The following is a 14,281-nucleotide window of genomic DNA, read 5'->3' as shown; positions in this document are numbered from 1 at the left end:
GAAAAATTTTTCTGTTAATTGAACTATGTCACTTTTCCTATTTCAGCGCCGGACAGAATGATTGGAATTCAATGAACTAGGTCGCGTTCGTTTCGTATTGAAATAGCGAATATTTCATTTTGCAACGTTGAAAAAAAAAAAAAAAAACAGAAAAGTTTGTTGTGCAGTTTGTGCATTGAAAATCAAAATAATATTATGTGTGTATAAATTGAAATTGACAACTAAAAAATGTCAGGTATTCATAACAAATTTGCTTCTCAATTATCTCGAACGATCTTTATAAACGTAATTCGCGATCTCTATTTCTGTCATTTTCCTTCTTTTAATTCATTCAGCTTTTTCACTTCATTCCTCTCTGTGGATGCAACTAATTTATCGGAGGTCCTGGTGGAGTGGATATGCAATTTTTTCCAGAAAAATGAAACAAAGAAATATTACCACATCTCACAATATATTTTTTATTCATATGTACATCGTTGTATTTATATTTCATCGATAAAGAAAATAATTAGAAAAAATAGTATCGATTATAATAAGCAACTGTATCAATAAATAATCCTCAGGGAAAGGCGTGATCGAATTTAAAATAATTTTTTTTCTATGTTTCTTCAACAATTAATATCTTTATCAATTGTTATAAATTAATACAGAAATTTCGTTGACAGGAATAACCGATGACTGTCATCTGGAAGGCACTGCGTGAAGTTGAGTACAGGAAAATGATTCCTCACACAGAAAAACTGAATAAAATACAAAACAAAATAGACTTCATCGAGATATTTCTATCTGCACTTTCTTTTGATATCTCCGTCTTTTTTTTAACACATAAAAAAACAATGAACGTATCGATTGAACGCGTAGAAATTAATTAATTTAACCAAAAAAGATTTATCCTGGATCTTCCGAATGCCGAAAAGGACATATAAACCGAGAATTATTTCTCCAAAAACCGTGAGTCTCATCAATCTCATAATTTAGATCCATAAACCCTGTGTTATGCGTATATTTCGTTTTTTGTTTGTAATTTTTATTAGTTTTTTTCATTTTCCTATTCAATGAATCGCTGTGAAATTTTCGTCACGTTTTCGTGCCAGACGTCTGTGACTAGGGGCGAACCTAATCCGAAATATACAAAAAGAGGCGCAGGACGTGGGTCAGCGACAAACAGCTCTGTGGGGGGTGTACACATCGTTTTATTTAAAACTAATTGGATTAAGCTTTTCTGGGTATTATATGTGCATCACAGCCATGTATTTACCGATTTACAATACATGTATATATTCAAGGGGTCTCGTGAAATTGTTATGAAATTGTTGAAATTAAATGCTACGAGGGATAAAACGAATGTCATATCGAGACAACCGTCCATCCGTCATTACTCATTGGTCGTATGCGATGCTCCATCCCGTTCATCTACGTCCAATTCGTGATTACTACGCGCTTGTCATTCCGATTAGCTTCAACGGTTATTCAACAGCGTGCTGCTACCGCTGTAGTTGCTGCTCTGATTAAATGTACTCTCTGTATATACATGTATACAGGGATAACGATTCAACATATAGAATATTATAGAATAATCAATCTCCATTCTGATTAAAATTTCTAGGCGCTGTATAACACGAACGAAATATTTACTTGTGTAAATATAAATACGATGCGTTTTCATATGCGGAATCATGTCCTCGCTCATTCGGGATACCCAGTTTTCGATAACGAATTTTCAATTCCATGACCTGAAAAATGAAAATTTTTTTAATCGCTTTTCGTGAGCTCTTCGTTTTGTTGAAGTGGTTAAATCACTCTTCTCAATTTGTGATTTTGATTGTATAGGATAATAAAATTGGTGTATCCAATATTCAACGGGATGATAGACGCGTTTGATTTTATCCCGCCACGCGGTTACGTCACCTCGATATTCGAGACTGATAAATTGATCTAGAAGAGAGAGATCGATTCTATCGTCAGCTACGTTCGCCTGCCACTTCTGCACACGTGCGCAGCTCGTCGGCCTAAAAATTGCACAGTCTGAATCGTGAAGTTTTGAGGTGTTGTCGGGCAGCTAGTTTGCACTTGATATTTTCCGTTCAAAATCGTCTGTATTATAAATAATTTAAGTCTAATTAAACTTGAGTAAGCCAAAGGCAGCTATACGAAGAATAATATTTTTGAGGTAAGTTGATTAGGGTTTAATATAAATTCATTCTAGGGCGGGGCATCCCGGTGTCAATTATACTGTACGAAAATGGTAGCCCCGTAGGCCGGCCACGTGTGAAATTATATCTATTATCCCATCGGATTATGCGACGATTTTAAATAATCACTCTCGTGTATGTCGCCGATTTTTATTACCCCATACAATCTGATAAAAGCACACGTTTGTCGAGGTAGATAATTGTATGTTCAATAGCGATTTGTATCTCAATTAATCCCAAAATTATTCTTCCATTTATGGTATGCGATTGATTAAATATTGTATTCATTGATATGTAGCATAAAATTATTTATCTCTGGATTCTATATCAGAAAAGCTTCCTAGAATTTCTTACTCAACAACATTCTCTCGTGGTCTGTTTATCTAAATCAAATGAACTGGTATCGATAACTGCCCATATTCGTTTTTCTACTCCTATTTCCCCCTTCACTGCCCCTCATTGTTTACAATTTTCAAAAGAATATAGACTTTTGTCCTCTGTTCCGATCTGTCTCTTTGTGCCGTGAAGTAGAGCCAACAACTTGTACACAAGTTAACTTACTCCTAATGTTAATCTGAGTAGCGGTTAATCCTTTTGTGTACCAGACCCATGTTCAAACTGTTATCCTCTTTCGATGACTTAGCAAACACATCAGACCATTCCCGTTTACTTCATAAGACCTTGGAGTTTCTAGAACTTGAATTCTTCTGAAAATATCTGATTATTTCCTAGTGAAACAAATTTCATTTTCCAGAAAGGTGACGGAGATTTGGCAGCTATGGTGTCGTCAACTGTAAGTGAAAATGGGGATTCTACTCCTGTTGTAAAGTCGACACCAGCGGTAGGTGTACCCCCAGGTGATTACAGGCTAGTGGGATGGGACATGGATGCGACAGGCCGCAGGCTCATCGATGAGATATGCCAAATAGCTGGATACACACCTAGCTCCAATTATGGCCAATACGTCATGCCATTCAAGGACTTAAACCCACCTGCCAGAAAACGGCACAATATAAGAGTTGTGACTATAGGGAAATACCGAATGCTCAAAGATAACAAGACTAACAAGGTGCGATTGGGTACAAAAATCATATTGCCACGATTTATGAACTTTTCTGGATTCATTTATTCAACATACATCTATTTTTCAGTCACCAGTATTGATATTTTCAGATAATTCATTGCTGAATTAAGTTGTATCTATTTTGTTTTCCTCTGTTACAAGGTACTGAAGACAAAAAGTGAGATATCAGCATTAATAGACTTTATTACGTGGCTGGAGACTGTAAAAGGAGATGCAGCAGATGGTATAATACTCGTTTACCATGAGCCACGCAAAGTCATCCCTTCAATGATTTTAGAATCCCTAAGAAAATTCAACCTATTAGATCGCTTCAAGCAAACTGTTAAAGGTTTTTTGAATGGATTCAACTTTGCCGAAGTCAAGTGTGCCGATACAGTTCGCACCTTCTCCCTACGCACATTGTCACGTGTCATGCTTGATAAGGTAAATCTTATTTCCCATTTAGAATATCCGTTAATGCCAAGAAAAAAAAAACACAAATTTCATCAGTTGTTTGTGCAGAGTTATAAAAGCAAGGACACTTGCTACCAATAAATTTTTGGAGCACTAGATAACACTGAACCCCCCAGAAAGTTTCGAATCAATATCTTAATCGTATATTATTATTCATCTCATATACTTATCTTTTTATTGCAAAAGGAAGAGGAGCTAGACAATGCAGTTGATAGAGCACGTCTAGCTCTTCAAGTGGTTCAGCATTTGAGTATGGGAGAGGAGAGTACAAAAGGAGGTGAAGGTAGCGGAAGTGGAGATAGCGATGCTGCGACAAAAGGGACCATTGAACTGATCAGGGAATTTGTGCAACCTACTGAAGAAGAGGAGAAAGAGCTCGAAGGCAAGAAATTATATTTTTTTCTTCCATCTGAAATCATTTTAAGACACGGCAATTTTTCGAAGATGTTTGATAAAGATGTAAAGATTAGATTGTCATCGAGAGTGTTTACACATATGTTCAAGTGTATGATAGCAAAAGATTTCACGAGTTAGTGGCAAGAAGGGAGAAGTTTTGTAATTGTTGTTCTTAGAGCGAGTGTTCTCGGTATTTCAGGCTTAAAGTTGGTGGTGAATCGCCAAAACAGCTTAAGACCAGTATTCGGTGCATCGCTTTGCCAGAGTCGACGTGAACGACAACACGCCAGTCTATTGCGCCGATTACTCGCAGAGGCCGGTGTCGACTATGCAGAACTGAAGGTTAATTATTTATCCGAATTTTCCTTGTATCTTCTCAACAACTGCATAATATTCAGGAGTGTTTGACCGATACGTTGAAAATTCTAGGAAGCATGGTCTTCTGGGAAAAAAGAAGGCTTGCAAAAATTAATTAGTCAAAAAATAACTGGGGCCAAAGATGAGGAAGGAGCAGAATTGCTCGAAGTATTGGAGTGTCATTTTGACCCAGAAAAAAAGCCGCAGCCAAAAGCAAACATTGAGAAAAAAGAAGGAAAGAAAGCAAACGCTAATAAGAGCGCAGCAGAATCAAAGGAAAACAACAAAAGTGCGGACTCTGGTACAGAAAGCCCTGACACTACGACCACCGGGTCCCCTTTGAAAGAAAAGCCGGTTCCTCAGGAAACCTTGCCTCAAATAGAATCTCTTGTGATCGATGGAACTAAATAAGATCCAAACACCCCTAAGCCAGTGCCTTATTTCGAAGCGGAATCAAGGAAATTTCGATCTTCGTTCTCCCGTATTGGTAACTATACAAAAAGTATTTAAAAATATAATGAAAAAAAAAGTATTCAAAAGTAGAAAAGAAGATAAGTCAGATAATAACTGTTATGAGTTGTATTTTTCGTGATATTCGGACAGATGAACAAGTCCTGGAGACTACCCTATCCGATTCCATTCATAGTACTATATTATATTATTTACTTTAGTTTGTCACAAAGTGAACATATATATTTTCTTTCCTGTTTTTATTTTGTTTAATATCTATCGAGTTATGTTGTTTAATTTTTTTATTACTTAGTTTTCTATTCTAATAATAAGATTCCGTGATCTTCTATAAAAATTCAAGTTATCGGGGTTATGGATAATAACCGATTAATATGCCCATCGTACACAATTCTGATATCGTACGTGAGAAAAAAAAAATAACAAAACAATATAGAAATAGTCCACATTACTACTCCGCAACTTTCATTCGTACTTTTTATAGTGGATTTTTAATAAGCATTGATTACCAATTAATTACTCCGCGCGTAACTACTGCAGTATAACCACAGCAATAACAATTAGTCGTGTGTTGAGGTTTCTTCAATCGTTTCATGTTCGATTTAAAGAAAGGAATTTTTCTTCACATTTTCATTTCAATCAGACGATTACCGGCTAAATATTATCGTTTGGATGGTCAAAATTTTTGATAACTGAAGCAATCGAATGGCCGTAAAAAATGATAAAATATTCACAGCGGTGATGCGCATGTTAATTACACGATGGAATAAACCACAATGCATTAATTACTAACCGTTGATGAGCCCATGAGAACGTCGTTTCTTTATAATTGTTGAATCATACTAAAGTACCACTAATCCCGTGCTAGTTATGTTCGGATCTCATTGTATTATTAATATAATAAAAGATGTGAATAAATATTTAATTTTGCAACCGCCCTTGAGTAAGATCCTTTGTCTTATGTATTTCATCGTGTTACGTAACTAATTTAATCTTGGTATATGGTCCGAGAATTTAATTAATTACACTGGGTTAATGATGTACTTAAAAAAAAGCAGTTTCAGTTATACCAAAATTTATTAATGAATATCAGAAATACAGATGTGCATCGGGAGTTACAAAATAACTTTCAAAAATCATTTGACTTCAGCTGATTTAACTGGTAAGACCCCATGCTCTTGATATTTTGCGAATAAGGTGTCTGATTCTTTTACAGCAAACGATAAAGTTGCTTTTGAATAATAATCACCCATTAATTCTATGTTGTTTATTACTGTAGACAATAGATGAGCCTTCTCGGTGAATATTCCTGTAAAGTTATATGTAATTATGACATGACTCAGATAATCTGCATTGAAAAAAAAGGACAATTACCTGGTGCGTCGTACTTCAGATATGTAAAATGAATGTGGAGATGATAAAATGAGGGCTGGTAGTGGAAGTAAATTCTCAGTTGGGATGTAGGTACTCCATACTTTGTGGAAATTGCTTTGGTTCCAGAGTCTCGGATATTTTTGAGCAAGGGTAAGTGCAAATCGTTCAAATCTCTTATTGATTTTATTCCCCGCTGCATTGGAATCGCCAGAAGATATAAAGTCTCTAGACTACCGTCCCATTTCAAATCTGGTATCAAAACAAAACCAGTTATTGGGTCTAGATCCTCGAACACTATTCTTTCCTGCTCTGCCTTATGTTCCAATATGTTATAAACCCACTGTAAGAAAATATTGAAAGTTCATCAAAATAGCTTTTTCACTGAAAAAGATAAATCGACTGCTGAAAACTAAAAAAAAAAACGACAAGTGACAAATATTGTTAGCATTCATTGTCATCAATAGGTTTCATTTGATCTACCTGTAAAGAAAATTGTTCCTTGTTCAAATGGGTGAGAGTAACTTCCTTATACAATTCAGCAGTTTCATCCACGATGTGGACCGGTTGATTCTCAAATTTTGCAATATGTTTTTCAGTCGCTGGATGAATGATTGTGGTTTTTATACCTCAAAAGTATTTGAAAATAAAATGTTGATTAATTTCAGCCTTGGTTAATATAGATATATATTTAGAAAAGGAATTTATCTCACTGTTGTATTTTACCAATGGAAAACAATTGTAATTTCCGTATAAATCATTCTCAAATTCTTTACTAAGTATTGAGCTATCGTTGAATAGATGTTCATCAAGGTTATCCTCGACAAAAGCTTTCTTTTCTAATAATACTAGAGCAGATCCATCGTAACCTGTGAACGTTCCTTCAACGCACAATAGTTTTTTTTGTGCATTATTATTGATTACACGTTTTAACTTAAACTTTGATAAATCTTTCAAATTCTGATGAACGGTATTCTCAATGCGCTTAGAATCTTCATTTTCTGACTTGAACTTCTTAGGATTAACGCATAGCTCTTTGTCTATAGTATTGGTTTCAGCGTTAGCCATTGCGTATGTATATTAATCACTGATATCAATTAACTATTAAATACTATTCTCGTTAGTCAATTATCACAATAAACTCCCGATACTGTGATGACAGCTTAGTCCGGCTGAAAGTGGAATGAGGTTAGTCGTATTGTTGTGTTTGTACCCTTGGATTGCTATATTTTGTCTCGCAAGCGACAGCTTGATTCGCCTATTGGCTTATTTGAATGAACTCTCTAAACCGATTCGTCAGATACATGAATTATTTTAATCGAAAATCGAATTTGGCGTGATATCTATCGTGTAATGTGCACTAACCTTACCCGGGTTGAAAGTTCGGACGATTTCATAACATTAACGATACATTACGGAGTTTTATTTTACCCTGCTCAATATAAATATGCTATCTTTTTTTCGTAAATTATCAATATCAGACAAAGTGAAAGATGGCATATTGCCTTACGGAGTGATGGCAACTGCGGAAGATCTACTAAAAGCGAAGAATCAGAGCAGTTTGATATTGCAGGACGAAACTGAATTGCGAGAATCTATTTACGGTAGGATTTTGCCTTTATTTATTCGGAATTAAAATTCGTCGAACGCATGATTTATGCTGGTAAAATGCTGCGTAATCATGAACAGTGAAAGAACCTGTACTACCAGAAAATAACTCTGCAAACAATTCTCACACGTTGAATTCAATCATCATAATTTTTTTTGTTTTTACTAATCGCTGTAGTTTGTCATCTTACATGTTTTCCAAAGTCACGTTTGCTGCTTTCAGATTTACTGCGGACGATAAAAGACCCAGAGAAACCACAAACATTAGAGGAACTTGATGTTGTTTATGAGGATTGTGTGCACATAGAAAAACCAACAGCAAAAGGTGTGACGGTTATCAAGATTGAGTTTAATCCAACCGTACCCCATTGCTCCTTGGCCACATTAATCGGACTTTGTATTCGTGTAAAACTCGAAAGACACCTCGTCGCTTTGTTCAAATTAGATATATACATCAAAGAAGGGGCACATACCACCGAAGTTGAAAGTACACATTTTTGTTCTTGAGTTTGACGTGTTCTTCTCTTGGTCTAGTTCTCTACATGGATTTCCATTATTCTCAATTTTCAGTAAACAAACAAATAAATGACAAAGAACGGATAGCAGCTGCCATGGAAAATCCAAACCTACGGGAACTAGTGGAAAAATGTATTCGGGAGGAAGAATGAATAGTCTGCACAGTGAGTTATGGCATAAAATTTAAGGATATCAATTTATATTTCTAAACATGTACATAGATGTTTTCTTTTTTAACAGTTTACAATGACATATATTTTATATTCAGAAAATATTTTGTCATATTTATAGTAATTAGTAGATCAGATTAACATTACCAGGCATTCAATGATGGTAGATTAAAATCATTTCCGTACATTGAAAGAAAGAAACTCGCTGAACAATATTGACTCGAAATTTTGACAGCAGCAGGAGACTTAGTGATTCTGTATCACAAATTTTACACCAGTATTACAACTCCTTTTCAGTACTTTTGTGTCTCGTGATTAGCTGTTGCCTGTAATGAAATAGGATTTTACCACGAAATTAAACATGTAGATCCGATATTTTTCTAATGAATTTTTCTCATCATGGACTTCTGAAACAGTACCGTATTCACTTCTTATGATTTGTTTGATGCCTTTTTTTTCGGAAACTATTTGCTTCAAATTCATTATACTGAGATCATCTATATTTTTAAATTCATATACTTTTATCTGTAAAATACGGAATTCAAATAATTAACGTTGACATGCCTTTCTCCATTTATACTTGTTGCATGTTAGTGACTTCCTTTGAGTTTACTAACTTGTTCGCAAGTGGTATTTAAATTTTTTCCGAAATTGAATACATTTCTTGAACTTTACTTTTTCTTTATATTACGATACAGTGCCGTTTTGATATCATCAGGGGATCTTTGGCTTAAGAATTTCTCTGATGAAATTTTACCGCTAAGTCTTTCACCTCTGGTGTGGACTATTTCTTTTACAGTCGATGGCATTCCAGAGCGTGTCATAAAAATAAGACAAAAAAAAAATAAATAAATTCCGTATCAACTAGTGAGATTAAATCTAGAGGCTTTGAAGAATGAAGTTTGAATATGCGCTGCTCACCGCGGACTTTGACTTTCCCTTTTATTTTCTTTGTCCTCATATGTTGTACTGTTTCAAGTAAAAATATAAATTACAATTCTGTGATAATGTCACGTGCAAACGAATTCTTCTCCAGGTATGTTTACCTCGATGTGATTTGTTTTTTTCATTCGTAGAGTTATGGTCACATTGAGCATCTCGAGCCATCCTTACGAACGGGCTTTGATCCTCAGCTTGTGAAAAAGGACATTTATCACCTCTTTAAGGTCATTACTACAATCAATTTGGTGCAACAGAACTTGTCCTGCACCTTATTTATCATACTTACGGATAGCTACTCTATTAACAGTTGTTTCTGATTCAATTAAACGTGTCATGTTTAGTAATTGTGAGGGTGAGAGTTCAACGTTCGCCTCATACGTATCAGATCCTGTAGGATGCAACTGTGCCATCTAAGGAACGGGAATAATTTATCCGTTCGAATCAACTAAAATTTCACTCAAGCCCCAGCGACTGATTGATATCAATTATTTGAACTTTACCAGAAACTCATGGGGGTATTCATATTTCAGCGGTGGTTTTGGCTCCGGTAATGGTGGAGGCGGTTCTCTGTCTTCATCGCCAAATAACTTGTAAATGACAGAATTCGGAAGAAAACCGAATAATGGCAAACGTGGATGCTGCACACGGTCTGGTATGGCATCTGGATATTCTGGGAATTTTTCTAGACTGTACCCTAAATTGAATACGCAGAGATATTTGCCAACGTATTTAAAATGTTCCGTAATAAGATCGATGCCATTCCGTTATACTGATTCCTGTTCGATCGCTAAATCATAATACTTTTCACTTTACCGTACAGCATTCTAAATATTCCAGGCTTGTTATAGAATCTTTTAACATTTTTATGTTTCTCAATCACTGCCCAGATATCGTGCGGCGGTACTTCTGTGCTAGTTTTCTTTGACGTCCCTAACAAATCCTCTAAGTATTTTTTCCACGCTTCATGATTCATAAGGGATTTTTCCGCTACTAATTTTACTGCTTTTATTTCCCCTTCTCTTATATTTATGATATCTGAATAGAAAATCGACATTACATCGCCGGATGTCCGGATTTCCTTGTACATTGATAAACTGTGTTTCTCGTGCAACATTTCGTGCAAAGAGAACTATCGTCTATTTCATTATAGCTCACATACCCTGATCTCTACGTTGCAGTTGAGCACACATCTGTTGCTGGACCATCACATCCAAGCGAGGCGCATCCCCGTCACTGATGTCCAACGATCCAAGAGGCACACTGCTAACAGGATGCAGCAACAGCTCCCTATTACCAAGATTTTCGTAGATCCTGTACTCTCTATTTTCCGGTAATGCTCCTTCCTCTATTTCCTCAGGTATTTCGTTCACTAATATTCGAGCTCTATATTTCGGCGACAAATCTATGCCACAAAATCATTCAGACAAGTAGATTATCAGAAAAACTGACGCATGCAACATCCAGCCAGCAGTTCACAGCTTGTGGAAATTCATCCTCACAATTTTGGTAGGAAATTCTGTACACATGTCTTCCAGCCCCGAAGATGATGTCTCCGCGGAGTGATGAGAAAGCAATGTTATACGCACTCGTGTTTATTTCTAAAACCTAGAAGCGTGACATTCCTTCCAATGAACTATGAAGCAGCAAAATCTGCCCTGAAAAAACCACATTATTCACCTTAACGGGAATATTTTGGTGATCCCACAGACGAATCGTGTTATCCGTTGAAGATGTTGCGCATATTTGAAGAGACTCCGATGCTGCGATGTCGAGTATCAAATCGGTATGGTCTTTTGATGGGTGATGATCTAGTCGAACTGATGAATAATGTGATAAGTGTGACTTTCAGTGGAAGTTTGCACTGAATAAATACCTGTCTCTACCATATCATACATAAATAATTGATGCATCGAACTCGCAGGGGTACTGCTGACCATGCACATGACTGATCTGTGAAAACATCAACTGACTTATCTATATCGCAAGGAAAGTAAAAGCGATAATCTAGTATCCTTTAGACTCACCCTATAGTAACAATATGTGTTATCGGAACTGTATAGTAAATAGAGTGTGCTAGAGCTAGCGGTACAGCCAAGATGGGATATACACGCCAGACCTTCACACATTTATCTTCGCCAACGGACGAAACAAGTTTCGAGATAGTCGATGACCACAGTTTTGTTACGGGTCCTTTGTGGCCCTACGAAATTTTTATGAGGGTGAGTCGGATTTTGTCCTTCTTTATACAAGCGAATTTTGAAGTTACCAAAGTTATTTACCGAAAATCTGCACTCGTGTTTGCCACTCGATTCGTCTATACTTATGATATCACCCGCCGTAGTACCCACGAAGATGAGAGTGTGTTTTGGATAAATTATTCGTGGTTCTGAAAGGCATGGAAATATTGGGAATATGATAAGATAATAGAATCGCGATAATGATTACTTTGGGGTCGACGATCTGGACCAAGAATTTCTTCGTAATATTCGTAAGCTGTGATACATGTGATAACGCAATCATCGGTCACCCAGACGTGCCTGCAAATAAATTGTATCGCCGCAATTGCAATTAATTTTTTCAAACCATAAAATATCATTTACTTCAGTTCCATCGGGTTCATCCGTGTATTACTGACAAGAATTTCACCGGTTTTCAAAATGATCGTGTATAATCTTTCTGTAAACAAGGGCGACCTTCAGTTTCGTGTATCATAACATGGTTCAAGCATACTGCCGATGTTTACCTCTACTCCCACTGTATGCCATCGACACCAAGTCCAAAGTATTTGGTAATATTTGAAGATTTGTCTGTCTTCCAGTCGGTGAAGTTAGAATACGTATAGTATTGTCGGTACTCCGTACAATAACTCTTGTCGAGTACATTGGATGCACCGTTGAAATAATTTGCGTCGCAGACTCTCTACGATGGAATAAGCGTATTTAATCTATGCGGAGTATGTGCAAAAAAAAGAAAAAAAATTATTATTCCAAGCCTCACGAAAGAGCTCCGTAAAACGTGTACAACTGATGCATATTGAAACAGCTCAGTCTCTGTCCGAGAGTTGCAATTGCCGCAGCTGATTCGTTAACTGCTATTCCCCAGGTATCGCCTATCTCAGAAAATGATTCCATCTGTAATAATGAGGACATCCGGCGATGCTGAAAGATTGCTGATAGGACGGGAAAATGTTCGGTAATCAATTTCTGTAAGGTGAACCTTTCGCCGAAGATTGCAGCTCCATACTTGTAAGACGTTGTCTTCGGCGAATGTAATAAATCCGCAAATAGAAGGATGCGGCGCTATAAGTCTTACAAATCCCTTATGACCCTGACGACAGTTCATCATAGAATTCAGTCCAAGATCCCAACCCATTACTAGATAATGCAGTGATAAAGGAGGTAAAAATCTTCATTTATCACACTTTTTACTCTTTGTACCATTGCCTTGTTCATCCCCAGTTATAATCCACTGGCTAGCGATTTGAAAGAGCATGGTTGTAATGGAGGATTCGGTGGCACTGGGATTTCGGGCGAGAAACATCACTGGCACAGCATCCTCCCTCTCTTTGGACGGTTCCAACGGCAGCACGTAGAGAGTTGTCATGTAAGAGCCAGCCATTCTGACCGTGACTGATAAGTTATTCGATTCTACATTTACTATTTTTACATTCTTGCAAATCTAATCGATAAATTATTATATTGCGTAATTCGGGGGTCATACTGTAACGTACATGTACTGGCTGGGATAAAGCATGTGCACTCTAATTTCCAAAGAGCCCCATACTCGCTGTCGATGTAAGACATAGTCTTCGAGGAATTCATGGTGGTTTCTTTGTTCACCAGTGAAAATCTCTAGAGAAGATGTGAGTCGAAATATTCGTTAAACTAGACGAACTGATTTTTCTGCCGAAAAGTTTTACCGTGACTTTATTCGGCCCAGCCACAATAGCTTCGTTGGTTGAGGGCTCATAAAAAATATTGGATATTCGGAATTCGTTACGGATAGCCTGATACAACATGCAAAACGAAGTCATGAGCCATATCATATCGTCATTCGGCACATATCCGATCAATACTTTTGCTCCATGGCACCACAAGAGCTTTGTGAATAACATTGTCGCGCTCAGTACATACGATGGTTGAATCGGTTTACCTTGCACCGAATATCTTAGCACATTTGACGGGGAATCAATAACTAAATACTCCTGATGAATAATGGAGAGATAATTAACTGAATCGTTATTGGTGTATGAAAAATATAATTCAACCCACATGACTTTCCTCGCAGTAACATATCTCTTCAAATTTTCCAAGCATCATGGTAGAAGAAACTAATTTCAAACCGTGGTATAAATTGCCATCTCGTTTTCCTTCAATCGTGTTCTCGTCAACACGATTTTGAAAACGCTCTCGCATTTCAGTCACCTGGATCGTGGTACTCAGGTGATTATAAATAAGAGAACCCTCGGGTTTTTTTTTCGATCAAAAATACCATTAATATGTCAAACTCTGTTTACCCTTCTCCTCCATTCAGCCTCTTTATCTTCTTGCTCAGAACAGGAATCAGACATTGTACTAAGAGTTGTGGAAACAGCTAGATTCTCTAAACGATAATATTCATTTCATTCGTCAGTAGTTTGAATGAGTAAGGGATAACATGAGCATCAATTTGAAGAACAAATAGCGAAAACCGAAGAGTTTTAAACTCACAAAGCGAGTTTTTGA

At 36.7% G+C, this 14,281-nt stretch overlaps 3 protein-coding genes across 9 annotated transcripts; 2 read left to right on the top strand and 1 right to left on the bottom strand.

The window, feature by feature from the left end:
* The first annotated feature begins 756 nt into the window (after window positions 1–756).
* LOC105688731 (maternal protein exuperantia) lies at window positions 757–5,883 on the top strand. 2 transcript variants are annotated; one of them, XM_048657241.1, is made up of 6 exons: window positions 757–951; window positions 2,947–3,261; window positions 3,418–3,699; window positions 3,916–4,111; window positions 4,325–4,467; window positions 4,555–5,883. In XM_048657241.1, the coding sequence occupies exons 1-6, from the start codon at window positions 907–909 to the stop codon at window positions 4,891–4,893; spliced, it is 1,320 nt and encodes a 439-aa protein (XP_048513198.1). In that variant the 5' UTR covers window positions 757–906; the 3' UTR covers window positions 4,894–5,883. The 2 variants fall into 2 exon arrangements, with proteins under 2 accessions (XP_048513198.1, XP_012260677.1); XM_012405254.4 differs by lacking the exon at window positions 757–951 and adding an exon at window positions 1,986–2,170.
* Window positions 5,884–6,008: 125 nt separating this feature from the next.
* Window positions 6,009–7,822, bottom strand: LOC105688711 (m7GpppX diphosphatase). Of its 2 annotated transcripts, none has more exons than XM_012405228.4 (5): window positions 7,692–7,822; window positions 7,035–7,493; window positions 6,805–6,950; window positions 6,325–6,664; window positions 6,009–6,259 (listed from the first exon to the last, which is right to left on the bottom strand). In XM_012405228.4, the coding sequence occupies exons 2-5, from the start codon at window positions 7,387–7,389 to the stop codon at window positions 6,087–6,089; spliced, it is 1,014 nt and encodes a 337-aa protein (XP_012260651.2). In that variant the 5' UTR covers window positions 7,390–7,493; window positions 7,692–7,822; the 3' UTR covers window positions 6,009–6,086. The 2 variants fall into 2 exon arrangements, with proteins under 2 accessions (XP_012260651.2, XP_048513199.1); XM_048657242.1 differs by having other exon boundaries at window positions 7,687–7,705.
* LOC105688712 (MIP18 family protein galla-1) lies at window positions 7,404–12,849 on the top strand. Of its 5 annotated transcripts, XR_007278998.1 has the most exons (6): window positions 7,404–7,925; window positions 8,153–8,416; window positions 8,500–8,609; window positions 9,692–9,781; window positions 10,088–10,209; window positions 10,736–12,849. XR_007278998.1 is itself a non-coding variant. In XM_025746608.2 (4 exons), the coding sequence occupies exons 1-3, from the start codon at window positions 7,769–7,771 to the stop codon at window positions 8,595–8,597; spliced, it is 519 nt and encodes a 172-aa protein (XP_025602393.1). In that variant the 5' UTR covers window positions 7,404–7,768; the 3' UTR covers window positions 8,598–8,609; window positions 10,736–12,849. The 5 variants fall into 5 exon arrangements, 2 of the variants coding, with proteins under 2 accessions (XP_025602393.1, XP_012260654.1); XR_007278999.1 differs by lacking the exon at window positions 9,692–9,781; XR_007279000.1 differs by lacking the exon at window positions 10,088–10,209.
* The last annotated feature ends 1,432 nt before the right edge of the window (window positions 12,850–14,281 follow it).

This window comes from Athalia rosae, chromosome 6, assembly GCF_917208135.1.
Source record: "Athalia rosae chromosome 6, iyAthRosa1.1, whole genome shotgun sequence".
Taxonomy (NCBI): Eukaryota; Metazoa; Arthropoda; class Insecta; order Hymenoptera; family Athaliidae; genus Athalia; species Athalia rosae.
This window is presented reverse-complemented; position numbering and strand designations above follow the sequence as displayed.